At 44.3% G+C, this 26888-nt stretch overlaps 1 protein-coding gene across 7 annotated transcripts in view; it reads left to right on the forward strand.

Annotated features, from left to right (window-relative positions):
- Window positions 1-26888, forward strand: part of LNX1 (ligand of numb-protein X 1) — a 120600-nt gene that overhangs the window by 92069 nt on the left and 1643 nt on the right. For all 7 annotated transcript variants that reach the window (XM_081208825.1, XM_081208828.1, XM_081208826.1 and 4 more), the window contains 4 exons: window positions 935-1069; window positions 13845-14025; window positions 16512-16740; window positions 25962-26120. In XM_081208825.1, the coding sequence (XP_081064951.1) occupies window positions 935-1069; window positions 13845-14025; window positions 16512-16740; window positions 25962-26120 (704 nt within the window). The remainder of the gene's footprint in view (window positions 1-934; window positions 1070-13844; window positions 14026-16511; window positions 16741-25961; window positions 26121-26888) is intronic.

The raw sequence follows: 26888 nt of genomic DNA on the forward strand, positions 1-26888 counted from the left end.
GGCTTGCTTCGCAAGACGAAAACGTCTCGCGGCTTTGTTTCCTTTGTCTAAAAACAAAGACATGTTTTGTTTATAAAGTTAATTTATTTTCCCTTCAGTTTTTGAACTGCTCTTTACAGTATGTGTGACTTTAAAGAGCAGTTAATAAACTGTTGTTGTACCAAATTTGGCTTTGTTTTGACTTTTTTTGACCATAGGAACGCATTAATTGATTTTCAATGCATTCCTATGGGATTTCGTGCTTCGCAAGACGAAAAATTCGCTAGACGACAAAAATTGCGGAACGAATTAATTTCGTCTTGCGGGGCACCACTGTATTTCCAATAGGGGAGCACCAGTCTTTTCTTCTTCTTCAAACCCCCCCCCCCATTAATTTTTATTTTTGCTATCTTGTCCCACCTTTTTTGGCAGCAAAAGTCTGACAAGAAAGGAGATGTAAGTTAATAATAATAATAATAATAATAATAATAATAATAATAGATTTTATTTATACCCTGCCCTCCCCAGCCAAGGCTGGGCTCAGGGCGGCTAACAAGCAATAATAAAAACAAGTTGAATGAATACAACTTAAAAACAAGATTAAAATACATTAAAACATTAAAATGCAGCCTCATCACAGGAGGAGAAAGGAAAAAGAAAGGGGGGAGGGAATCAAAAACAAAATAAAAACCACCCTCTGTCCAATTAGTTAAAAAAACAACAACCCACAATGCAAAAAAGACTTTAAATAATTAAATAGGCCACTGATTACTTAATATTATGAATTGTTTGATGGATCTGTCTACAGTGAGAAATATGTAGAAGTGGTATGATGGACTATAAGGAGTCATATTAATAAAATCATTTAAAGATATTTACATTCTTCCAGTCCTGAGAGATTTGCTTTTGCAACTGATTAACAAACTGGATTTGTTTCTCTTCTATCTGTACACAGGCTAGTCAGAAGCGAGTTCACTTCACTGTGTCTCGGCAAACCAGGCAACAGACTCCTGATATCTTGCAGGAGGCTGGATGGGATTACAATGGTAGCCACCAGCTCTTCCCCTCTCTGAGGAACAATCCTAACAAGGTGAGGCCTAGAACTCATTCCCCATATTGTGGTTTCTTCTGTGGAGAGGGCAGGGGAAAGAGGGTGTCTGGAACCCTGACTAATGTGTTAATGTCTCTAAGTATCCTCTCTGGACAGTATCACTGAAATGAGCACATTTTAGCTTTGCTGTGTAAACACAGAAACCTTGATCCTCTTTGTTTATACCCTGGGAAGTGCTGCTGTCTTGTGAATGGATGGCAGAGAGTGCAGGGGGTGAGAAGGAGGAAGTTGAAAGAAAACTAGGGCACAAAAAGTTTTATATGCATGTGTCCCTCGCGTATTCTATTTGCAACTGTGCTTTCCAGCAAAAACATAATGTACGTTAATAAACAACAACAAAGAGAAGCTTATCTCCACTTTCTCCATCTGGAGGAGAGCATGAAGGCCAAAGCCGTTGCTTCAGAGATTCCTACCATCTGGTAAAAGATTAATAGGAGGACTGTCATCCTGTCAGTCAATTTTGGGGTTAACTGCTATCAAGAGAGGGATGTGAGGGTGGAGTTTCAACATGCTGCCAGTTTCTTGCCTGCTTCGCAGCATCCATAGGAGGCCACTGCTGTGATTTACTAAATACTAAAATAGAAAGCATGAGGGGCTATTTTTAAACAAACTCCTTTTTTCAGTGTGTAACTTATGACTTTGGATGCAGGACAATAAAGTCAGTCCTCATAAGGGAGCAGGGCTCCCATTACTCATACCTCAGGTTTGACAAACAGAGGTAAAAATACTTAGCATCCTGAGAGAGAATTGTTTGGTTTCCTCCCTCTCTCGTCTTCTCTCCATGAACGCCAGCAGTTTCACTGAAGTCCTACGAGTCCTTTTATACTATCTCTCCCTTTATTCAAGCTGCTGCCACAGTGACATAAGCAAGAGGTGGAATTGGCATACTGGTGGAATTGTGTATTTGTTTATTGTTATAACCCTTCCTGGTACCTTACGGTTAAGGGCAGGTAAGAAAGTTGTGAATATTACACTTAGAATTTAAATAGCCCAGCCTCTTTTTCTTTTTTTTTAATATCTTTTTTAAAATCTGCCAGAACAGCTAATGGTAAAAGTATAAAACGTACAACAACCATATAAAAGACCACAGAAACTGTAGCTGGAAAAAAGAGCAATAGGCCAGATTAAAATGTCACCTTAAAAGCTCAGTACACGAAAGGCTTGGGCAAATGATATGTCATAAGCTGGGGCTGAAATGACATCAGATGTTATGGAGCAGGCTCCAAACTCAGGGCACCAGAGGACCAAGGAAGTGTTGCTGCCTGCCTCACCTTCAGTGAAGGCGGCTCCATTAGGGCAAATGGGGCCCTGCCCCACCAATCCCAGTCTGCCCTTTGCCAACCTCCATCTTCTTACTTAGACAGCATCTTCAAAAGCAGAGACATCACCTTGCCAACAAAGGTCTGTATAGTTAAAGCTATGGTTTTCCCAGTAGTGATGTATGGAAGTGAGAGCTGGACCGTAAAGAAGGATGATCGCCGAAGAATTGATGCTTTTGAATTATGGTGCTGGAGGAGACAAGTCTTGAGAGTCCCATGGACTGCAAGAAGATCAAACCTATCCATTCTGAAGGAAATCAGCCCTGAGTGCTCACTGGAAAGACAGATCGTGAAGCTGAGGCGCCAATACTTTGGCCACCTCATGAGAAGAGAAGACTCCCTGGAAAAGACCCTGATGTTGGGAAAGATTGAGGGCACAAGGCACAAGGAGAAGGGGATGACACAGGACGAGATGGTTGGACAGTGTTGTCGAAGCTACCAGCATGAGTTTGACCAAACTGCGGGAGGCAGTGGAAGACAGGAGTGCCTGGCATGCTCTGGTCCATGGGGTCACAAACAGTCAGACACGACTAAACGACTAAACAACAAAACCTTCTTACTTACAACCAATTTTGGGGGCAGCATAACCTATCAGTATCCTCTTCCTCAGCCTCAGTGCCGCCCTTGTAGAACTCAGCAGAGAGGCGGATGGGGACAAGACTAGAATTAGTTGGCTCTGCCTGTCTTCGGCTATGGCGCCACCTACTGTTGGGCTCCCTGCCTTCCACCCTACAAGCTCCAATGGATGCCAGCCACCTCTGCTCACCAATGAAAGCAGAGAAACCAGAAGAATGACATCCGAGGAAGATATTAGTAGCTGGGCAGTTTCATGTGAAAACGTGAAACAAATCCACTGGCTCCCAGTCCATTTCTGAGCACAATTCAAAGAGGTTGCTCTAAAGTTTAAAGGTCTAAACTGCTTGATACCCAGATACCATAAGATTGCGAACTTGTACACCTAGCAAGGCATATTTTTGCTATATTTTAGTCCTACTTTTCAGGCAGTTATTGAAGATGGTGATGGTGATCATATAGAAGCCTGGTATCACACTTACAAACTTAAGACACACAAGGGAGTTGCAGGGAAAGAAAGAGGAGAGTTGTTGGTTCTTCAAGTCATGACATGAACTAAGAGCATGAACTAAGAGCATGTAGTTTGAGCCAGGGTGATCTTCTGTTCCTGGTGTTAGCAGACTGGCAGAGCAATGAGGCAAGTGTGGCCTTTTCCCTTGCTTCTTCAGTTGTAGTATTGAGCTGAGTGTTGTTGATTTCTGTCTGGGGAGGAAAGCTCCCTGCAGCTGCTGCTCCTCTGTTGGAGGAGGCCAGGTTTGTCTCTATTTGGTCCTTCTGCCACCAGTGACTATTTGAGAAAGGCAAGCCATCCATGGACCTTCCTTGTCCCCATCATTTTCCTTTTCGCTTCCTCCAAAGTGAAGACCTTTTTATTTCCGTACACCTTTTAGGCATCTGTTTTAAGGTGGCTTTCTGCTGGAATTTCATCTGCTTTGCTGCTTCTTTGTTTTATTTGATTATAATCTTCTCTAAGCTGCTTTGAGAGCCTCACTGGTAAAAGAGCAGAGGGAGAAGTTTTCAAATTAAGTAGAATACCAGCTCTGTTGCATTTGTCATTGCACACTGCCTCTTCAGGTGAAGACAGTGTTCTTTGGACCCTAGGAACCAGGAGATGACTAAGATCATTCAAATAAAATACCCTTTCAGCAAGTTTCGTTGCTCTCTTTGCTCCATGTGTCAGCAATGTCAACTTAGTGACCACACAATGACAAGCTGATAGGCTGTGCTTGCCTCCTTTTTGACCTCTTCAATAGAGGTCACCATTTCAGAAGGCTGCTTTGAGGAACGTTACTTAATCTCTCTTGTTTGCCTTGTTTTTGAGTTGGCTAGAAAGGAAAGCCACATGCTGTGCACTTCATTCCTGCTCCCTTTCCCTATACAGTGGTACCTCGGGTTAAGAACTTAATTTGTTCCAGAGGTCCATTCTTAACCCGAAACTTCTTAACCTGAGGTACCACTTTAGCTAATGGGACCTCCTGCTGCCGCCGTGCCACCGCAGCACAATTTCTGTTCTCATCCTGAAGCAAAGCTCTTAACCCGAGGTTCTATTTCTGAGTTAGCGGAGTCTGCAACCTGAAGCGTATGTAACCCAAGGTACTATTGTAATTCGTGAGAACACCCCTTGTCCTCTGTGCGTCAGCTCTTTTGTGCTATTACCCTGTGACTTCCTTGGTTTTTCACCTTTCTGTAGCAAAAGGAAGCTGACGTTCTTATTGGTCTAAAACAGCCTATATATATATATATACCGTATTTTTTGTTCTATAAGTCTTACTTTTTCCCTCCTAAAAAGTAAGGGGAAATGTCTGTGCGTCTTATGGAGCGAATGCAGGCTGCGCAGCTATCCCAGAAGCCAGAACAGCAAGAGGGATTGCTGCTTTCACTGCACAGCCATCCCTCTTGCTGTTCTGGCTTCTGAGATTCAGAATATTTTTTTTCTTGTTTTCCTCCTCCCAAAACTAGGTGCATCTTGTGGTCTGGTGCGTCTTATAGAGCAAAAAATACGGTATATGTATGTATGTATCATGGGAATTGGGGTTGCTTGTGTGTAAACCTCCAGCTGTTCCAACTGCTTAGGGGTGGTTGCGTCTTTCCCTGGCTGAGCAGCCCCTTTGCACGGCTGCCTCAGTCGCTGGTAGTATCCGTCAGTGGGTGTCTCCTAAATTTCCTCCAGCATAAGAATTCCTTAACGGACAACCTCCTCCTCGCCTCTCTGCGCGGAAACCTTCTGCGCAGAGTGGGCGTGCCAAGCGGTGGTCCTCCACTCTCCTCACTGACTTCACTGGAAGAGTCTCGGAGCCTCCCCTCCGAAGTGCTCTCTGCCTCTCCCTTCTTCCTGGTGTCACCTGGACTTCTTTCCCCAGAGGACGTTCTCTCTCTTCCCTTACTGGTCCCCTCTCCGGCAGAATCTGGGAGCCTAGCCTCTCCACTCTGCTCCGATGTCAGTTCCCTGACAGTATGTATGTATGTATGTATGTATGTATGTATGTATGTATGTGTGTATATATATATATATAATATCATCCAAGGTGAAGCTGAGCCAAAACAAAGCCATGCAGCATCTTGAGCAAAGGAGTGGGCTGACATGAAAGATAACTTATTTGAACACATTATGTTGGAGTCAGCTTGTTTCACAAGATCTGGAAGGCAATGGTTCCCCGTCCCTGCTGTTGGGACAACACTCTAGCTTTCCAAACTCTGTGTCGCGACACATTAGTGTGTAGGTGTGTCTCGTGAATGCTCCCTGCGCTCCTCCTGAGGTTGGAAAGGGGTTAGTTCAGTGATGGCCAAACTTGGCCCTCCAGCTGTCTTGGGACTACAACTCCCACCATCCCTAGCTAACAGGACCAGTGGTCAGGAATGATGGGAACTGTAGTCCCAAAACAGCTGGAGGGCCAAGTTTGGCCATCATTGGGTCAGTTCAACCTCCAGTTTGCTAGTAAAATTGAATTACTGTGTTGGAGAAATGATGCACGTCTTAAAAAGTGTGTCACCAACATGGAAAGTTTGGAAAGCTCTGCTCTAGTAGATGAACCAATGGTCTGACCCAGCAAGAACAAGGATCCTGCATGGCCAATGTGAGAAGGATGTTGAATTTCAAGAGAGAGGGGGAGTGAGAGAAGGGTGAGGTTTGTCAAAATGAAAAAACCAACAACTGTTTCTGAAATTTCAGAATTATTAATTTAATGTCGTACCATCGTTTACCTTCCTCTCCGAGGCTGGGCTACAACAATATAAAACACAACATTAAATTGATTTTTAAAATTTCTTTTGGAATCTGGAAGATAATATCTGATCTCTTCCATTTCCACATTTGTCCTCCTGGATCCTTGTAAGTGTATCATTTCAGATTCTTTTTTAAAAATATTTTTTTACGATTTTCAGGTTTATACATTTCAACAATTCATTTCAGATTCTCCAAGATTCCTGCAGGTTTTCCAGTGTCAACATTGGATGTGGTTCTTTTAAAAAAAAATATTAAAAGTTTAAAAGTACATAATTACATGTGCACTAAATATGGTGAGACGTAAATAAAAGAGAGAGAGAAAAAAAGAGAAACAGCACTCATGTAGAAGGGAAACTAAAGGGAGAGAAGGGGGGAACTCCAAACTCTATACTTTACAAAGTTGTTATTGTAATTCACCAGATCTTAACCTATTACAGTATTTGTAAGAATGGATTCCCTATATATCATTGAATTTGTCCATGGCAAGTCTGCATTTATATGCAACTTGTTCATATGTTGCAAGTTGTGTAAGTCTTCAATCCAATCGCAGAAGGGAGCCATTAGATTTTACTAGTCAGTCTTTCAAGTTTCGGTGGGCATGTGGTTGTGGGTGTTTCTGCCCAAAACACTGCTACCCTAAAGTGGGCCCATCAGGGTGATGGTATCTGGCTTTTGGAACCTGCAAGGGAGACAGTCTCATGTCTGTAGCACATTCTTCCCAGTTCGTCATTGGCTGCAGTTCCAAATTAGCTGATCCTGAAATAAATTAAACTGTGCTTCTTAACATCATTTACTTTCTGTTGCTCTAAGAAAGTGTAAGCCTTTGCCCTTAAAGGCAACCTTAAAATATATATTTTAAAAAATTAAACAAATAAATTCAGATCTCCTCTGATGTATCCTGTTTGCAGCTGAAATTGCTTAAGGGAATCACTGTGTGTGGGGGAGTGTGGTTTTCTTTACACAGTCAGATCTTAAAGTTGCTATATTGCCAGTTGTTTTCTGCCTGAGGTGCTAAATTTAGCAGCTATGTACATTAACTATCCTCATCCTCACCCAAAATGTAATTACAAACTGATTTTGTTGAGTTTTGGAGAGCCTTCAAGCTTCCAGCTCAAAATGCCACCACACTCACGCTTCAATCTAGTTACTTTATTTCGATATTTTGATTTGGGGGGGGGGCGAGAGATTGCACAGTAAAATTTCACCACCTCCAAATTGGATTTTATTGTATATTCTGTTGACACACTTAAAACATTCTACTCTCTCTAGCATAATTTGATTTTAAAAACCCCACCCCCACCCCCTCATTTCTTTTTCCTTCGAGAGCTGACTCTCCGCTTCGACATTTCCAAGGACACAGATGTAAATGTGGGGTTGATATTGCTTTCAAGTTTCTAATATCCAGTGCCAAGAATAAACTCCAACCTTCAACATCATTTGTTATTATAAAAGGGCTCAGCCATCCCTTTTGGCAAAGAAAACCATGACATCCTGCCTGCCTCCATGTGGAAATAGGCTGGCTCTGAAGCCGGTGCCAATTGTAAACACTGAGTTGTCCAGCACCAAGCTTTGGGGAAGTTGTGAGGCACTATTAAGAAATGAAGCATCGGACACCATTAGCAGCAATTTGGAGTGTATTTTGCCTGTTGAGAATGATCATACACTTTTATGTTACGGAGGGGGAGCAGGCAAGAGGATGTGATACCTCCTTGTCCTCATATAGTAAGAAGAGCAACCCTAAGAATTATCTAGCACTATATTTTTATGCTTCCCAAACTAATTCCATCAGTGTTTTCTTAAAGCTGTTTCCTAATATCAGCTATACGTTTCCCTTCTGCAATTTAAACCAATTGCCACATCTCCTTTTATCTAAAGCTATTCTGTTCCAGATTTTCTTTGTGGCATTCTTTCCCTTTCTTCTTCTTCTTTGAGATTAACATGTACCAATAATCTTTTCCAAAGACTAAAAATATGCACTGGCCTTTTAACCTTTCTCTCCTTAACCCTTTGCCATTCCTTTTGATAGATATTACAGCCAGAGCTACATGATACATGGCACTTTACAGAATAGCTGTTTGTGTTTGGCCAATCCCAAGGAGCTTAATAGATAAGAGGGGGATACAAAGAAGCAATGAATTTGAAAGGAGGAGAAAAATAAGGAATCCCCATGTATTAATCCGTAAAGGTGGAATCGCCTTTTGTACACCCAAAATAAAATATAAAACTGAAAGATTATATCCCCAATCCAAAGAAAGTTACACACATGTCCAAAAGTAAAAACAGCCCCCGGGAGAGGTGCAAAAATCACCATAGAAGTCTGTCTCTAGTTATCTGTGTAAGGTCATGAATTTAGACGAGCCTGGAGCTGAGTCGTAGGAGAAAGGTGGACTGTATGGAGTATTATGTTGTATGTGTGTGTCAACACACTGCCACTGTCAAGGCGAGATCAAACATGGAAGAAACGTCCCCTCCTTCTTGCACCACAGCACAAAGGCATGCAATTTTTTTGCCCTTCCTCCTTGCCTCCAAAGGCTTTGAGTACTTGGGGCACATAGTGTAAATGTGGCTATTGCAGTAAATTGATTTTTTGGATGTGTGTGTGCTGATATAGCTCCTTGCCAAGGGCACAAAGGACCCTATGTGTACCTCTGTACTTGTCACATTGGTTTTACTGGGTTTTGGCAATGACTAGCTTTCTCTGGATTGGGGATTCTGGAATTCTCCAGTCTTAAGGATTCAGGACATTCTAGCAGTCCAGGGTCCCAGGCACAGCTGTGAGGGAGAAGTCTGTCCGAATTGGTTAGGTGCTTCCCCCTCAATCCCTTATCCCATTTCAGTGAGTAGCACAGCTCAATGGGAAAATAAAGCTTCCTCAACATTTACTTTAACGAAATTGGATCTGGCTTGGTGAGATCACAAGAAGACCCAATACAGCAAGAATTGTGGGGTGGTTTAGGGCTCAGCCACACTTCTGCAGGCCCTGTGTTTTCTAGATTTGGGTCTGAGAGGCTTTTCGTTTGCCTTTCTGCTTTTTCTGGGAAAACCCACTGTTTACTGCTGATTCATAACAAATGTCAACCAGGTTTTCTGCAGATTGATGTTTGTAAACAGCAGGTTTTCCTGGGGAAAGCAGGAAACGAAAAACCTGTTGAAGAAGCTGAAGTGTGGACAAGCACTTAGCTTTGGATTCAGTTCCAGGCCAAGAAATTTTGTTGCTTGAAGTGTAGTCCAAATGATAGCCCACCCACCTCCTGGCTGCCAACAGTTCAAAAAGTCTTTCTGTACTATTCCATTATCAGTTTCTGCCTTATGATACTGTTCAGGAAGGTTGCTTCGCCTCTTTATGCATGGCAGGCTTGGCCCTGCTGGAATTTGTCAGTTAATAGCCTGAAACCCTCTCGCTCCCTCACCCCAGGCTGGCCTACAGTTACCGTATTTTTCGCACTATAGGACGCACTTTTTCCCCTCCAAAAATGAAGGGGAAATGTGTGTGCGTCCTATGGTGCGAATGCAGGCTTTTGCTGAAGCCTGGAGAGCGAGAGGGGTCCGTGCGCACCGACCCCTCTCGCTCTCCAGGCTTCAGGAAGCTATCCCAAGTCTTGCAAGCCCGGCGGGATGTCCCGCGGGCTCGCAAGGCTTGCGGGCAGCAGCCTGCACCCAAAAGCTGGGGACAGCGGAGAGCTGCAGAGCCGCCACCCTGCTATTCCCCGACCTGATCTGGAGGCTGGCGGGGGGAGAAGCAAGCCTGCTTCTCCCCCCCCCCCAGCCCCACAAGCTCGGGGGATAGGGGGATGGCGAAGCGCCGCCATCCCGCTATTCCCCGACCTGATCTGGAGGCTCTGGGTGGGAGAAGCAAGCCTGCTTCTCCCCCCCACCATCCCCACAACCTCCAGATGAGGTCGGGGAATCGCGGGATGGCAGCGCTCCGCCACCCCGCTATTCCCCGACCTGATCTGGAGGCTGGGGGTGGGAGAAGCAAGCCTGCTTCTCCCCCCCACCATCCCCACAACCTCCAGATGAGGTCGGGGAATCGCGGGATGGCAGCGCTCCGCCACCCCGCTATTCCCCGACCTGATCTGGAGGCTGGGGGTGGGAGAAGCAAGCCTGCTTCTCCCCCCCCACCATCCCCACAACCTCCAGATCAGGTCGGGGAATCGCGGGATGGCAGCGCTCCGCCATCCCGCTATTCCACGACCTGATCTGGAGGCTGGGGGTGGGAGAAGCAAGCCTGCTTCTCCCCCCCACCATCCCCACAACCTCCAGATCAGGTCGGGGAATCGCGGGATGGCAGCGCTCCGCCATCCCGCTATTCCGCGACCTGATCTGGAGGCTGGGGGTGGGAGAAGCAAGCCTGCTTCTCCCCCCCACCAGCCCCACAACCTCCAGATCAGGTCGGGGAATCGCGGGATGGCAGCGCTCCGCCATCCCGCTATTCCGCGACCTGATCTGGAGGCTGGGGGTGGGAGAAGCAAGCCTGCTTCTCCCCCCCCACCAGCCCCACAACCTCCAGGCTTCAGGAGAGCCCCACCGCCAGCCCCACAAGCTCGGGGGACAGCGGGAGAGGCGCAGCGCGCCCTTCCCGCTGTCCCCCAACTTGGTTAGAAGGCTGGCGGGGGGAGAAGCCTGCTCCTCCCCGTCGCCAGCCCCGCAAACTCGGGGGACAGCGGGAGAGGCGCAGCGCGCCATTCCCGCTGTCCCCCGACTTGGTTTGGAGGCTGGCGGAAGGCTTCCTCCTCCCCCAGCCCCGCAAGCTCCCAGAGCGATGCCAAAGCTGCGCGCAGCTTCGGCATGGCTCTGGGTCCCGTTCTGGGGGAGGGGGAAGCTCGGGCTTCCCCGCCCCAGCCCCGCGCCTGGCGGGGGGGGGATAAATTTTTTTCCCCTTTATTTCCCCCCCCCCCCAAATCTAGGTGCGTCCTATGGACCGGTGCGTCCAATAGTCCGAAAAATACGGTATATCCCTGGCGAAGTGCAAGTTGAATTGTGTTTTCTTTGAGATCGGTTGGAGCTTGTGCATAAAGTCAAACCAGGTTTTAAAATACCACCTACTATTCTTAGTAGGCTGAAATGGCTGTGTTTTGCTTATAAATACATTATCTTCTAGCATTCAAAGACTTTGCCCTTTACACTGAGGGACATAAAACCCTGTAGCTGAAGGATCAGCTTCAGCCTTCAGGTAATTAAAACGGTACATCCAGCTGTGGCCATTGCCTGTGAGACAACCGCCAGGACACCGAGTGAGAGATAATCTGCTGTAAATATTTATCTTACAGTAAATATTAAAAACCAGGCAAGCTGTTGTGTTCCCCTTGTCAGAGGGGCGCCCAAGGTAATGTCAAAATCACGAAGAGAAAGCACTTGTTTAGGAAAGAACACGCTGAACACTGCCATTGCTAAACATTGCCTTTCGACTGGCTGAGTTGGTTATTGGTAAGAAAGCCAAAGTTTGGTGTGGTGTTTACTAAAATAAAACCTTTCCTTTCCTTTCATCCTTATCTCCCCTGCTGTCCTACTTTTCCTCAGCCGAGACTCCACAAGTTGCTTTATGTTTATAATACGTCATGTTGAAAAAACGCTTTGGAAAAACTTGTGGCAGAATTTTCATCACGACAAAATGTAGTAGGTGACAACTTGATTTCTGAACTGGGGTAGACAAATCTATCCATTTCGGTTTCCCTGAGTTTCTCACATATACAGGTTTAGGTTCAGTTTATCACATTTCCATATCAGTTGGTGATCTTTCTTAAAGTCCTAATGTACACAATTTTGTCTGATTTACACATTTTGCAAACATTTACCCCTAAATGCATTTGTATGGCATTTTCACTAATTATGATTTTTTGCGCACATTATTTGGTGGGAGAACTGCGCTGAAAAATTTGGAGAAGTGTATGTCTTGAAGGCTAGCTGTGTTTTGGTTTACATTGTTTCAGGAAGTATGAATTAGGTAGGCTTCCATTAAAATGTGAACAAAACCAAATTTAGCTCCCGTTCCTATTCTGGACATCACCTTTAACCTTAATTGAGTTTACATAATTTTATTTCATAGAACAGTGTGTAAACAGCCTGCAATAGCTGCATCATTACTGATGTGTGAGTCAGAGGAAGCATATAATTTTCATACTTTGGGTACAAAGTGAGAAGCAGCCCTGACTTATGAAAAAGGTATTTCCTCTCAAAAATGAATACTTGCCAGTGAGGAGAATTTCTGATCACAAGACTGGAAATGAGATTCTTTTCAGATGAACAGATTTATAAAAACAGAATGCTTTATTTACATTTTTAAAACAAGAGATGTACTCAAGATATGATCCAGTTGGATGCCCTTTGAGGTATATGCAAAATTCATTTACAAGTAAGCTGCTCCTTTGTCAAATAGAGGCACACCCCACTGCTTGCATCTTCATATATGCTTTAAGCCGTGAGATGCCGCTGAATTGCAGTCCAGGAAAAACTCCAATTTTACAGTTCTGCCTGGGATTGATCTAGGGGACACACCAGCATCCATCAGAACACAAGACAATTCTAGAGGCTTTGCTAGATGCATCAGAGTTTGGCACTGCCACAGTGAAGTTCCTGAAGGAACTCCTAGAATTATTCCTGGAACCTAGCTATCTTGTATCTCCAAAGGATTTTGGAGTACATTTTAGAATTTAAGGAGGTCTTAGATTGCCAAAAACAGATCATATATATTAGCTTTTCCCAACCAGATTTTGTGTTATAACTCTCATCAGTTCCAGCCAGCATGGCCAGTGGTCAAGGATCATGGGAGTTGTTGTCAACATCTAGAGGGCACCAGGTTGGAGGAGGCTTTTCTAGAATTGCCATACATCCAGAATTTCCTGGATATAGTCGGAATAAAGCAGTGTCTGGACAGAAATTGCCAAAACATCCAGGACATATGGAACTCAAGTCTGCAGTTCAAATACTTCACTATTCTGCCAATTTCAAGCGGACACAATCTGTCCAATCATGCAGAACTCACATGTACAGGTGAACCAATAATTCACTTGGAAACCTGCCACCAGGCATTCTTTACATGTTCGTCCTTAAGACATGTGCTTCCCAGAATTTCTATAGAAAAAAACACTGTGCAGAATGGCAGTACACAAATTTGCAACCATTTTTTGTACCTCATAGTGGTATGAAAAGATAGTGCCATGACTGCCAGGTAAACAACCGCTAAATGTGTGCCTATGCGCATTCGCAGGGAATGTTCTTCTCACGATCTTGTTCACGTGGAGAAATTTAATCTCAAACATTAAGGCAAAAGTGGGTCAGATGTCCAGCGTTATGGCTTAACCATCACTTCCTTGCAAGTTAGAGTGTTTCATTTTTTAAAAAAGAAAATGCTTTGGCTCATCAGTCGACTTACGTATACCTCTACTGATGGAGGCAGTGCTGCTTCTGAATATCAGCTGTTGGAAACTGAGGAGAGAGACTACCGTTGTGCTGAGAGTTTCCCCACGGGCATCTGGTTGGCTACCTTGAGAACACGATGCTAGACTAGATGGGCCATTGACTCTGATCATAAAGGCCATCAGATGATGGTGAACCATGTTATGAAGTAGCCGATCACGATCATACCGTCCAAAAGCTTTGTCCATGTCCTCTGCTCATGTTTGCCCTTTGTGCCCCACAGACTGGCCTCCATGCGGTCACCTGTCATGAAAAGGTGGTGGTCGTCCGGAAAGACAACGCGGAGTCGCTGGGGATGACTGTGTCGGGTGGTGCCTTCTCCCACAGGGAATGGGATTTGCCTATCTACGTTATAAGCGTTGAACCAGGCGGAGTCATCAGCAGAGATGGCAGGATCAAAACAGGTGAGACTAAAGGAATTCAGAGCACACTTTGGAGCTGAGTATGTCTTTGTGAACTGTAACCACAACTCTGTTCTTGCATTTAGTTAGGCCTGGTTCTCAGTTACCTTGTAGTACAGTTGCCACTGTCCATGATGCCCTGGTAATGTTAAATCTGGGGATATCATCACTGTTACTGTGATTTTTGACACCCCCCCCCCCGAAGACTAAATACGATTTTAGACATAAAAACTATAACCAAATAGTGCTGACTTTCTGCACACATATTACCAGATAGGCAGTTTTAAGGAATTCTGGTCACTATTTTGATTGAGGAAATCTGTTCATAAATTAATTTCTCGCTGAATAATAATTCAACCGTATAATAATTTAGTATTGTTCAGATAAGGACTTAATAAGAAAATATGTTGATTGCTGTAAAAAGAAACAGGACTCTGACTCACCACCCACAGTTATTGAGATGGGTGCACAGTCTTATTTGACTCAGAGAGACCAGATAATGGCCAGATGTGTTTCATAGGAAATGGAAATATTTTCAGAATTACTGGAATAAGTATTATGAAAGCTGCCAAGTATCACAAATGTTTTGTATGTAAATCTCTCTCTCTCTCAACCTAACCTAACTCACAAGGTTGTTAAGGATAAAGTGAGAGAACCACTATGTATACTCTGAGCTTATTGCAAGAAAGGTAGGATATAGGAACAAAAATGATAATGAGCTGGTCTCCCAGTCACTTTATTAGTGAATACCAATAAAAAAAAGTTTTTTCCAGTCCTGAATTCAATCTAACCTATTTGTTAAAACTCAAGCTCTGTGATCAGCACTATATATGTGGGTCCAAAAGGGAGCCACTGTTTAAAACAGTTGAATATAAATTGGAACCAGAGAAGAAATTCACTTGTAATTTATTCCAGATGCCACAAGGAGGTGTTCATAAGACTGGTGTCTTGTATTTCAGAGTATTACCCACTTCCAAATTTGGTTTCAGTTTTCAAAAGTGTTAGCATTCCACATCATTCTCAAAATGGCTTAATCATGAATTAGGTAGCTTCTAACATGCTTCAGGCAGCCTTTTGTTCACAAAATTGGAATGCTTAAAGTGCAAGAAATGGCTCTCTCTCTGTGCACAAGGCAGTTGGTTGGTTGGTTGGTTGGTTGGTTGGCTGGCATCCATCTGTCTCGGGAGACAATGGAAGCTTTCTTACAATTGTGTATTCATCATCATGTTTCCGATGTAATTATCTGGCTTACATACATGAAATTGTAACATTTGAATGCTGTATCCTCTAGGAAGAAAGTCCGGGAAATGTTGATTTTTGTATCATCCTGATTACATGAAACTAGCTAGAAGGAGTCAGATGGAACAGACTATCCTTCACTGGGTTTTTTTTAACAGAAGTGGGATGGTCATCTGTCAGGGATTCCTTTGATACCAGCATTGCAGGGGATTGGACTAGGGTCTCTTCAAACCCTACAATTCTATGATTCTGTGAGTCATCCTTATCTGCAGTCTTGCAAGAAGTCTGTGATTCTCATGCAGCAATGTGAGGAAGATACTAGACAATTAGCTTCATACCTTTGAGTTTTGTTTTGTTTCTGAAGGTGCTTTATTTCTTAAAATAATCCCTCCACCCATAGACATTTGGGACAGCGCATATTCATACCACCCTAAACTAGAGTTAAATCAGCCCTGCTGATATTAATAACAGTGAACTGGTGCAGTGTTTAAAGCAAAACAGCAGCAGGCCAAGCCAATGACTGGTGGTTTAAAACAACAACAATTCCAAACAGATTTCAGAGGAAATAGTTAAATGTGAAAGCTGCAATGCTGTACACACCTAACTTTAAGTAAACTCCATGGAATTCAGTGTGGCATACTTCTGAGTAGGCAAGCATAGGAGTCCACTTTTAAACAAACACAACATTGCATTTTCTTTTAGTGATTCGTTGGCAGAGCACAAGTCTAAATTGCAGCTCTTCTACAACCAGAGATCTAGAAGGATATTGCAGTTTTATTTTGCTTGCAATACTCACGGGCAAACTGATTTGGTAGCCCATTCAGAACAAATATCACCACCTTTCCCCAAAATTATTATTTTCTCTTTTTGGAGTGGGGAGAAACTGAAGTAAAGTCAGTAACATACCAAACACTGCCTCTTGTTGAACTGGAATTTGAATCCAGATCTTCCAAACCTGTAGGCAACAACCCATCTATATCTATGGGTACTGTACCAAAACACATTAAGTTCCCCATTGGCATCTGCTCTTAGAATGGAGTTTGGGGTAGAGCAAACTCAAAACAAGGAAACCTCCCCCCCCCCTACAACTGACCTCAAAAACATATTTTATAAAAGGCAGAAAAACTGCTTTAAGGACCTCCCAGCTGTTAGTTGGCCGCTCCTAAGTTTAGAAGTACAGCTTTGAATGACAAAAGTGTATTTTATTAACTGCTAACAGGTGTTTCCCCCCTTCATTTCCTGCCTTCCAGGTGATATTCTGCTCAATGTGAATGGAATTGATCTGACAGGTGTGAGCCGTGGGGAGGCTGTAGCCCTTTTGAAAAACATCTCCTCGTCTGTTGTCCTCAAAGCATTAGAAATGAAAGACTGCGAGACCTTGGAGGATGGCGATGACCTCTCATTGCTCGATGCCAGTTTGAACTCGTCTAGCCCGAGCGAATGGTCTCCATCCTGGGTGATGTGGCTCGAGGTCCCACGGTAAGTCCTAGGAGTGTTTCCATGTGCTGAAAGGGATTATGGAGGAAAGGGTTTATGGCAGGCATAGGGGATCTGTGGCCCTTCCAATGTTCCTGGACTCTTAATTCCCATCAGTCCCAGCTGGCATGTCTAGTGGCCAGCATTGATTGGAAGTGTAATCCAGTACAGGTAAAAGGTAAAGGACCCCTGGAAAGTTAAGTCCAGTCAAAGGCGACTATGGGGTTGCAGCGCACATCTCACTTTCAGGCGTTTGTCCGCAGACAGCTTTCCAAGTCATGTGGCCAGCATGACTAAACAGCTTCTGGTGCAACAGAACACCGTGATGGAAACCAGAGTGCACCGAAATGCTGTTTACCTTCCTGCCACAGTGCTACCTATTCATCTACTCGCACTGGTGTGCTTTTGAACTGCTAGGTTAGCAGGAGCTGGGACAGAGCAACAGGAGCTCACCCTGTTGTGGGGATTCAAACCGTCAATCTTCTGACCAGCAAGCCCAAGAGGCTCAGGTGTTTAGACCACAGCGCCACCCGCATCCCAGAGTCCAGTAGCATCACTTGGAGGGTCACAGATTCACTATTGATACCTTTGGGGTGCTTACCTGACTCTTTCCCCTGAGTTGATGTATTGCATTGACACCTGAATTAATTCCAGACTTGGCGTGTGTGTACACACACACCACACAGAAAGGACTGTATTTAACGGAGCAGAAAAGATCCTGAGCAGGCCCATTTCTGAAAAAGTGTCTGGCTGTCAAAGTAGCGAGGGAAACCCTACAGAGATCGCATCTATGCTCTTAGAATACAGGATCTTGAACGCCAGACCACCCTGCGTCCTCCCAGACAGTCCCTGCAGCTTGCAGACTGCACAGACACCGTTTCAGTTATATGCCATTTTAAATTGTTTGACTTTGCCCAGATGTTCAAAAACTGTGCACGCGCTCATGGGCTGAAATTATCCAAACCCCCTCCCCCTCCAAAAAAGAAGAAAATAAAACATTCACCTCTCTAATGGGCCGGAAGCAGCTGTGTTGCAATTTTTAGTAAAACCACAGAGTGCGTACTTTGTCACCCACTCACACAGCACATTTTAATGACTCCGTGGGGCATAAATCATTGCAGCATTCGTCTGAACTGGAATTTTAAAAACGAGATCCTACCAGGCTGACACTGAATTAAATCTGCCCTCGAGCTAAATCTTCCCTCCAGCAGCCCATCAGTGAGAAAATGTTAGTTATATAAGAGACTCCTTTTGCAGCTTTGCACACTTACTTTTTGTTTTAATCTCATCTTCCACTTATCAAAATATATGAACTATTTAGGTTATGTTGTATTAGTTTATCCTCTGCCTAATGGGAATGTATATCACACATACAGCAGTAATATGTTATTAGATGCATAAAAAGGTAAAGGGACCCCTGACCATTAGGTCCAGTCATGACCGACTCTGGGGTTGCGGCGCTCATCTCGCTTTATTGGCTGAGGGAGCTGGCGTACTGCTTCCGGGTCATGTGGCCAGCATGACTAAGCCACTTCTGGCGAACCAGAGCAGCACACGGAAACGCGTTTACCTTCCCGCCAGAGCGGTACCTATTTATCTACTTGCACTTTGACATGCTTTCGAACTGCTAGGTTGGAAGGAGCAGGGACCGAGCAACGGGAGCTCACCCCGTCACGGGGATTTGAACCGCCAACCTTCTGATCGGCAAGTGCTAGGCTCTGTGGTTTAACCCACAGCACCACCCGCATCCCTATTAGATGCATAACACCCCTCAAATGAGCAGCTCGGTAATGGCAGACACAAATCATTGAGAGAGATTTGCCCATCTTCTGTAGCATGCAGCTGGAAGTGTCGTGGGATGTGTTCTAGATTTCCCCTTGCACAATGGTAAGGTGCAACAGGCCTGACCAGAGTCTGCATGAACTGAATGTAGTACTCTCAGAGCCACTTTAATACAGCACACTGGGGATGCTGTGATGGATGCTGAAGAATTCTGCAGCAGGCAAGTCAATATTCACTAAAGAGAGAAGATTTGAAAACCACGGTGTTAGGTGATGATTGGGCTTTGTTGAAGATGCTTCTAAAGTAGGCTTCCTTAATGCAAAAGAATCGTGTCTATTCAAGAACTCCCTGCAGAATTTCCAAACACTCATTGCTTTAGGGACTTCCCCCTTTCTTTGTGAGAACAAGGAACCACCCTAGCCCATAAAAAATGGGGAGGAGGGATTGAATAATGCCTGCATCGTTCCATCTAAATTGCTTCCCAGAATCTGATTTGTAGGGTGGAGTTGGCACCGGGCTTTTGAGCCTAGGGACAGGCAGATCAGTCTCTTGCCAGTCCATCTCAGTTTACATATGTTTATTCATAAGCCCTGTTTCCACTTCCATCTGTGACTTAAAAACAAACAAACACCTCACCCCAAACTATTTCCGAATGTGTTTTTTCAAGAAAGCAAACCATTTTGGAACTTTTTTTTTTTACCTGCATCACAAAAACCGAGTGGGTGCAAAAACAGAAGGATAGCTGCATCCTCGCTGACACAACAGTACAGAGAGTGTGAATTGGGTTGCAGGGCTTGAAAGTACGGAGCAAATGAAATCCTTGAGCGTCCCTAGTTGTAGGTGGCGCCTGAGACTTCTACTCTGAAAGTCTGGTGGGCTGCTTCCAGATCACTTGGCAACCAAGAGGAGAGAAATGGACTGGGTGGGGAGGAGAAACAGAAATGGAACAAGCACTAAAACTGAAGTGAATGGGAGACAGTTTGCAAGGAGATGAGAGTGGAGAGAATGGGGGAGGGGGAATAAGAATTGGAAGACTTCTTGATATAGCAACAGATAAAGGAGGTAACTAAAATATGCTGCAGAACCAACAGGGAGAATAGATTATGCCCTGGTGCAGAGAGACAATTGCTATGGAGTAGAGAAGGGGTGGGGCATCATGAGCACAGTAGCCTAATGTGGCTTCTTTGACCCTCAGGGCTCTCCTCAAGGCCTACCTCCACATCTTCAAGGTCTTTTGCCTGGCTGGAAGGTGCCCTTGAACTGTACCAAGTCCTCTTGCATTTTGTGCTGAACCCTCTGTTCGTTTGAATGGCTACAGCAGCCTACAGTACAAAGGCCATATCTGTTTCCACTCTCAGCGTTGGCAACTGGCCCCCAGAAAGTTACCTGCTAGAGAATATGGATCTTGGGCTGATGAAGATTTCCAGCCCTGGAGCAGAGAGAAAAGGATGGGAGATGACCAGGGAGAGATTTAGAGAGGCCTGTCATGGTATAGAGAAGCCATGGGGCACATGAGAGGAAAAACAAACAAACAACTACTTAACAGGATGGGTTTTTAAAAAGCCCTGAGCTGAAACTGTAACAAACATCTTTTTCTGTGGCTAGCATAGCAACGAGTCCTCTTAGGTCACTAAAAGGAGAAAAGTGGTCCTTGGGAGTTTCTTTGAGCCCCTGTTCTTAGAGATGCTGATGCAATATGCCTGACATGCAGGGCTTCTTTCCAGCCGGAAATCACCGGAACTCAGTTCCAGCACCTCTCAGGCGGGTTGCATTGCCATTCTAAGAGAAGAAGAGAGGCATTCATGGTGCGTTCCTGCACTGTTGGCATGCACTAGCCAATGATGAAATGGGCTGGTATCCCCTTTACCGCATAAGGAAGCAGCCCCCATGAGCAGCTTTCTGTGAAATCTTAAAAGATGGGTCATTACAAATTTAATAAACAATAATTATTATTATCATTGTTTATTATTATTGGTGGGAAGGCAGGGTTCTTACGGTTTTTAACAGTTGCATGACAGACAATGACTCACAGTCACTGCCCTTCTGAGATAGGGAAAGCTTCACCTGCTGAATTTCTGCACACTGTTCAGCTTTTGAAGGCACAGGAAGATGGCAGTTAAAAGGTGTCAGCCCTGTAAATGAGGCATGGTAATCCCCGCGACGGGGTGAGCTCCCGTTGCTCGGTCCCTGCTCCTGCCAACCTAGCAGTTCAAAAGCACCTCAAAGTGCAAGTAGATAAATAGGTACCGCTCCGGTGGGAAGGTAAACGGCATTTCCGTGCGCTGCTCTGGTTCACCAGAAGCGGCTTAGTCATGCTGGCCACATGACCCAGAAGCTGTACGCCGGCTCCCTCGGCCAATAAAGCGAGATGAGCGCCACAACCCCAGAGTCGGCCACGACTGGACCTAACGGTCAGGGGTCCCTTTACCTTTAACCCCCTAGCAGATTCCCTCTGTACCTCAGTGCTAAAAAAAATGCCATGCTTTTGCTCACAACATAGAAAACAAAGTTAAAAAAGAAAGAAAATATATTGGTGGAAAGGATTTTCTCTATGAAAGTAAGATTTTCACCGGGATTCCTTTGCCGTATTCCAAATCTGTATGCAGGCACTACCGCTTCCCCATCCTTCCCCTTCCCCCCATGGCCTCTTTTACTGAAGGAAAATCGCCCACAATGTCAGCAGGTCTGCAAACAGGAAATTCATTGTAATCCTTTCTCCAGCTGCAGCACTACTCGCAGAAAAGGGCCACAGTGTATACGAACACCAGAAGGGATTAGTATGCCAAACTGGTACATCGGTCTTCTTAAATTCAGATTATTAAAGGGGAGGGGGCAGTCAGTAGCAAGAGGCGGCTGGACACTGATTATAATCAATAGGAACAGAGGTGCGTTTCTTGCTAGTACTTGCTTGTTTGGCCAGGCATCCAGGAGTCAAAATGCTTAACAGAGCAGGTTATCAGATACTTTAATCTTACCTAAGTGAGTTTATGCTCACCGTCTTATTTCTCCATATTGGACTCTCCGAGCTCAGTGCCTCACATCTGGAAGCCCTTTTTCAGGTCCTGTTACCAGAGCATGCATCACATTAATACACATTAACTCATTTCCCCCCTCGTCTGAGAATGTAACCTCTCAGTACCAGAGTTCCCATTTGGTACTGGTGAGGGCAACTGCCCAGCAGTTCTTTTAAGGCAGGTCAGATGGGCCTCAAGGATATTTTCCCAAAACCTTCCTGCAGTTATCAAGCTGTCTTGAGGGACCGCGTGGGTGGGAAATAATGATCCTGGATGCAGTATATTTTAGGCTTGTCGCTGGGAGTGCAGATGACTGAGAAATCATTTGTTGTTGTTGTTGTTTTAGGGTATTAATTGCATTTTGGAAACCGTACTTAAAGCAGCATGCGCAGCTTCTTGAAAACCGTAATAAATCACTGCAGAAATAGTAGGAGAGTTGGAGGAGGGAGAGCGAAGGAAGGGGTGAACAGGAAGGAGGAGGACGGGAGGCAAGAAGGGGAGAGCAGGGGGCAGTGAAGACAAAGATGAAAGAATATATTTTGGAGTAGAGAGCAAAGTTGCCATTGGCCAATTAGAACAGCCTTATCCTTTAGCAGATGCCAAGGCAAGTGTAGCAGAAAGGGGAAGCCTCACTCTTTAGGCTGTGTATACACTTCAATTTCCCTTAAATCCACGCTATTGCTCTGCTGTTCGTGAAGCCCTGGGCACACAGGGTTAGCCACAATCCATCCTGTTGTTTACTGAGAAATGCTGCGTTTTGATGTGTTTTCCCTCAAACCATCTACCATGGGGTGTGAAAACGTAAGCTATAGGATACCCACACCCCATCCATCTACCGGTGCGGACGCGACTTTGGAAACGCATCAAACTATGCTGATGTGTACAATGCAAATGCAATTTGAAATGCAGTGCATGAATGTTGGGGGAACAACCTTGCTGCATTTTAAGCCAGTAAAAGGCACACAGCTTGGTGCAAATGGAGTTGAGAGATGGGCAGGTGTCCTACCTCACAGCGCATGCTGTGCTTACCGTTCGAGCATTACAAAGGAACCGCTAAAGGTCTACTTTAAATCTTATCAACAATAAGAGTAGCAGTAATTGGGGGGTTACTATCGTATGCATTTCCTGGATCATTCTCTCTGGTGTTTTATAGGTAGATAGCCACCTAAAATTAGTATTTAAGGTCATTCACATATTTTCAGACCCTGGGTTGCTTTGTTCTTTTCCTGTCCACTCTTGCATTCAGTAGTCCTTTGCTCCTTCCTCTCAAGTTTCCAGAAAAATAAACTTCAGTCTGTAGTTCTGACTGATGAGTTTTAGCAAGCATGTCCGTTTCGTAACAGCATTTATTTTACTCATAATGCAGGGAGGGCAGGCAGTTGTTGCTCATGCACTGCCAGAGCATCTAAACGATGACTCACCAAAGACCAATTTAGAAATTCCACCTCAATGAAACGGCTGTCCTTCCGTCATGAAGCCAAGCAAAGCACGTAACCACTGCAATGGCATTTACAAGGCTGAAAAGCAAAGGTGGTTTTTTTTTGCTTGTTTACTACTTCTGGCTGCCTTCACTGTGACAAGCAGACCAGATGGGTGTGGGCTCTGCTTGTCTCTGCATTGATAAATTTTGTTCCTCGATTCGTTTTGGAAAGACAGCGCTAGCACCTTTTTTTGTGCACTGTTCAGTTTGGCACCAACAGAAACACATAATGAATCACAACCGACAGTTTTCATAAGGCTTTCCATACAGCCATTGCTGATGGACAAGTCCATAGGATTCACTGCCCTAACCTCCAACTAGTGGTAACCTCAAATATTCAGAATCAGTCAGATGCTTTGGAACGTGTGGAACTGAAAGCCCCAAAAGTTTGCAGCTAGAGATGCAGCAAGCTCATGTGGCCAGCTTCAAAAAATTACTTTGAAAACAACTGATTCTGAGCCCAACTGTCATGTCATGATTCCCAGTGATGGCAATAGCAGTGCAACCCTCAAACATCCCTTCTGCGTTTGCCTCCCTCTGCATGGTCTTAAGGCTGCAAGGCAGGTACCAGGGCAAGGAGGAAATTCCTTCTCTTGCAACAAGGAACGGATTTGGGTGTAAGGATTTTGCTTCTTCTCCAGGTCAGTTTAAAAGCCAGGAGCAACTTTTAGGGTCATAAGGCTTGTCAAGCCCCATAATTCTACCTGGAGAAATATAAACATTTCGCACAATCATAGACCCTACATGTTTCAAGTTAATCCATTGTTCACCAGGGGAGATGTTTTTCAGCTTGATACCTCTCGTGTGCTGCTTGCTGTTGAGTTTTATTTACTTAGGCTTGTCTAACAAATCCTATTTTCTCCAGCATTGCATCCCAACAGTTTACAGTAGTTTTCCAAATGGTTCTGGCCTTGGGAGCTTCACAATCTAAGTAATGAAATGATTAGGTAAATAAAAGAGGGTCAAATGACATAAATAGCTTTAGAGATGATACTCTTCTTTAAAAAGCACTCATTTCAGGGCAGTTGCCTAATGCACTTACACATACGTTACATACACACAGGAAGTCTGATATGTTTTGTGTTTGTAAGTCTGATCTGTAACAAAACACATCTAACCCCCCCCCCCAACTTTTAATGCAGCTTGTTTCATTGGATAATCCAAGCCATCTCCAGCCTTTACTAACCAATAAAAGCAGTGCTGACCAGCAAGTACCCCACCCAATTTTCTTGTACAGTAATAAATTTTTGGTTGAGCCACCCACCTGCATCACATGGCTGTCAAATGACTAACTGGGTATTTTTTCTGGTCGTACCTTGGATCTCAAATGCCTTGGCTCCCAAACAAATTGGCTCCTGAACGATCCAAACCCAGAAGTGAGTGTTCCAGTTTTCAAACTATTTTTGGAAGCCAAACGTCTGACGGTGCTTCCGTGGCTTCTGATTGGCTGCAGGAACTTCAGAGAATACATCAGAGAAGATTCCTAATTTTGATATGTTTGATATTGTGGAAGCTCAAGATATTATCCAAAGTTTGAGTACCCAGCAAATTGCAAGCTAGTTTGCAATCTAGCATTTGTTAAGTTTTTGGAATATGGTAGCTCGTGATCTGGAATTGTTCTTAGTCTCATGGTTATAGTGGATTTTATTGCTCTCTAAACTCACACGCTGGTGTAGCAGTGTGGCCAAGAGCATAATCTGTAAACCAAAAAGTGGTTCCTTCAAGCTCTCCTCTTAGTATGTTCCATATGTTCAAAATGCTTGTCTATGTAAACTCTTAAGCAGGTTGGTTGCCTCCATGCTCTTACTTAACAGAATGCTGATATGTAACTTAGTGAGTAGCTATCAATAACGGCTAAATTCTGGTAACATTTGGTCATGACCTTGGAAAGCCCGGTTAAATCTAGTGAGTTTTATGTCTTTATGAGAAATGGGATTCAGGATGCTAAAAGCCCCACACAGATGGCAAAGCAATAGAGCTAGCCTTGTGCACAAGGGCCAAGAGGCTTCTGCTTTTCACATTAGCAGCCAGCTAACTGTTGCACAAACAGTGTACCCTGCATCTTGCCAGCAGGTGAATATTTGTAGTTCCCAAGAGCCTCATCTAGCAGTACCATAAAAACCCTGAAGAACAAGCAAACAAACAAATATCCCCCAAAATGGAAACATCGTTTTAAAGGCTTGTTTTTAAATACCTCCTCAAAATTAAAGCATATTTTTCTTAGTGCTTGTAAGAGAGCCAGTGTGGTGTAATGGTTAAGAGCGGTAGTCACGTAATCTGGGAAACCGGGTTCGTGTCTCCGCTCCTCCACATGCAGCTGCTGGGTGACCTTGGGCCAGTCACACTTCTGTGAAGTCTCTCAGCCCCACTCACCTCACAGAGTGTTTGTTGTGGGGGAGGAAGGGAAAGGAGAATGTTAGCCGCTTTGAGACTCCTGAAGGGGAGTGAAAGGCGGGATATCAAATCCAAACTCTTCTTCTTCTTCTAAGACAAAGACACTAAAAGGGTGGTTGCTACTTTGGTGTCTGTGACTGCAAAAAGCTTTATTGGACCCAACAGCAAGAAAAGGACAGGACAGGTCCAATTTGCACAAAACACTTCTTCAGTCAGAAAAATAAGGTGCTCTATATTACATGAAGGTCATTACCCTTATCAATTTTATAATCCGAACTAGGTTTTTAATCCAAACAGGCAGATGAGAACAGTTTCCCCGGAAAACCCCAAGAACGGAATATTTATGGGTGAAACTTAGTCTGTACAACACTGCTAAATGTGTGTGTAAAACATCCAAACTGAAACTAGAAGTTTGTGCAAACTGTACCGATCTGGCATATACATTTCTTTTCAAGTCCAATATGCCAAAAAAAGGTGAATGAGCAGAATATCATCAATAATTTTGATTTAATTGTACAACAGACCATTAAGTAGAATGATTCCCCCCCCCCCAGGTATTTATACAGCTGCAAAGAAATTGTATTACGAAGAAATACAGCGGGAAGTCTTGGCTTCAGTATCGTGGGGGGTTATGAAGAACACAGTGGGAACAAGCCATTCTTTATCAAATCCATTGTTGGAGGGACACCAGCGTATAATGATGGAAGAATCAGGTAATGAAACTACATTGTTTAGCAGTTATTTATAAACCAATCATTCCCATCCAGATTATTACAACAGTTCTCAGTTAACTGGGGCTGTTGGTTCATGTATCAGTTTGATGTGCAATATTAACATACAATAGGGTTCTTAAGCTTGCATGCTCTCCATGTGGGAATGTGAGATGGGATTAGGCATATACACTCTGTCTATCAAATCACTTCACTTCTGTTTTGTGATGGATGGATCACGCAGCCAGGCCGTGTTTATGTATATTGGCATTCACATGCATACATGCCTGACCACACAGCACATTTTGTATGTGGGGGAAGGTATGTGAAAGCTCAGAAATGCAGTCACAACCTCCGCAAGTATGTTTTACTCACCTAGCTTGTGAGAATTGACCCCAAAGGTCCAATTCTATGCTGCTGAGCAACATATCAAACCAGCACTTGGGGCTCAGGTTCACCAGTGCAAAACTCAGCCCCTTAGTTTGAAAAGCTGACCAGGCGCAGTACTCAAACTGCTTTCTCCTTTCATTTAGTTGCAAGCCACAAAGCACCATGTGTGGCAGTACTTCTGCTTATCCTGGAACAGTTGAGGCAGGGAGAAGGGCATGGTACTAATCTTAAAATACCTTCTTGTCTGCAGAGAAGGCTGAAGCCTGGAAGGAGTCAAGGGATTATTAAAGATCAAAGTAGGTTTAATTTTATGCCAGTGCAGTAAAACCCATAACAGAAGATAGAGCTATAGGGCAGGACACATAGAACCACAACTGTTTT

This window comes from Podarcis bocagei (genome assembly GCF_964188305.1).
Source record: "Podarcis bocagei genome assembly, chromosome: 9".
Lineage (NCBI taxonomy): Eukaryota > Metazoa > Chordata > Lepidosauria > Squamata > Lacertidae > Podarcis > Podarcis bocagei.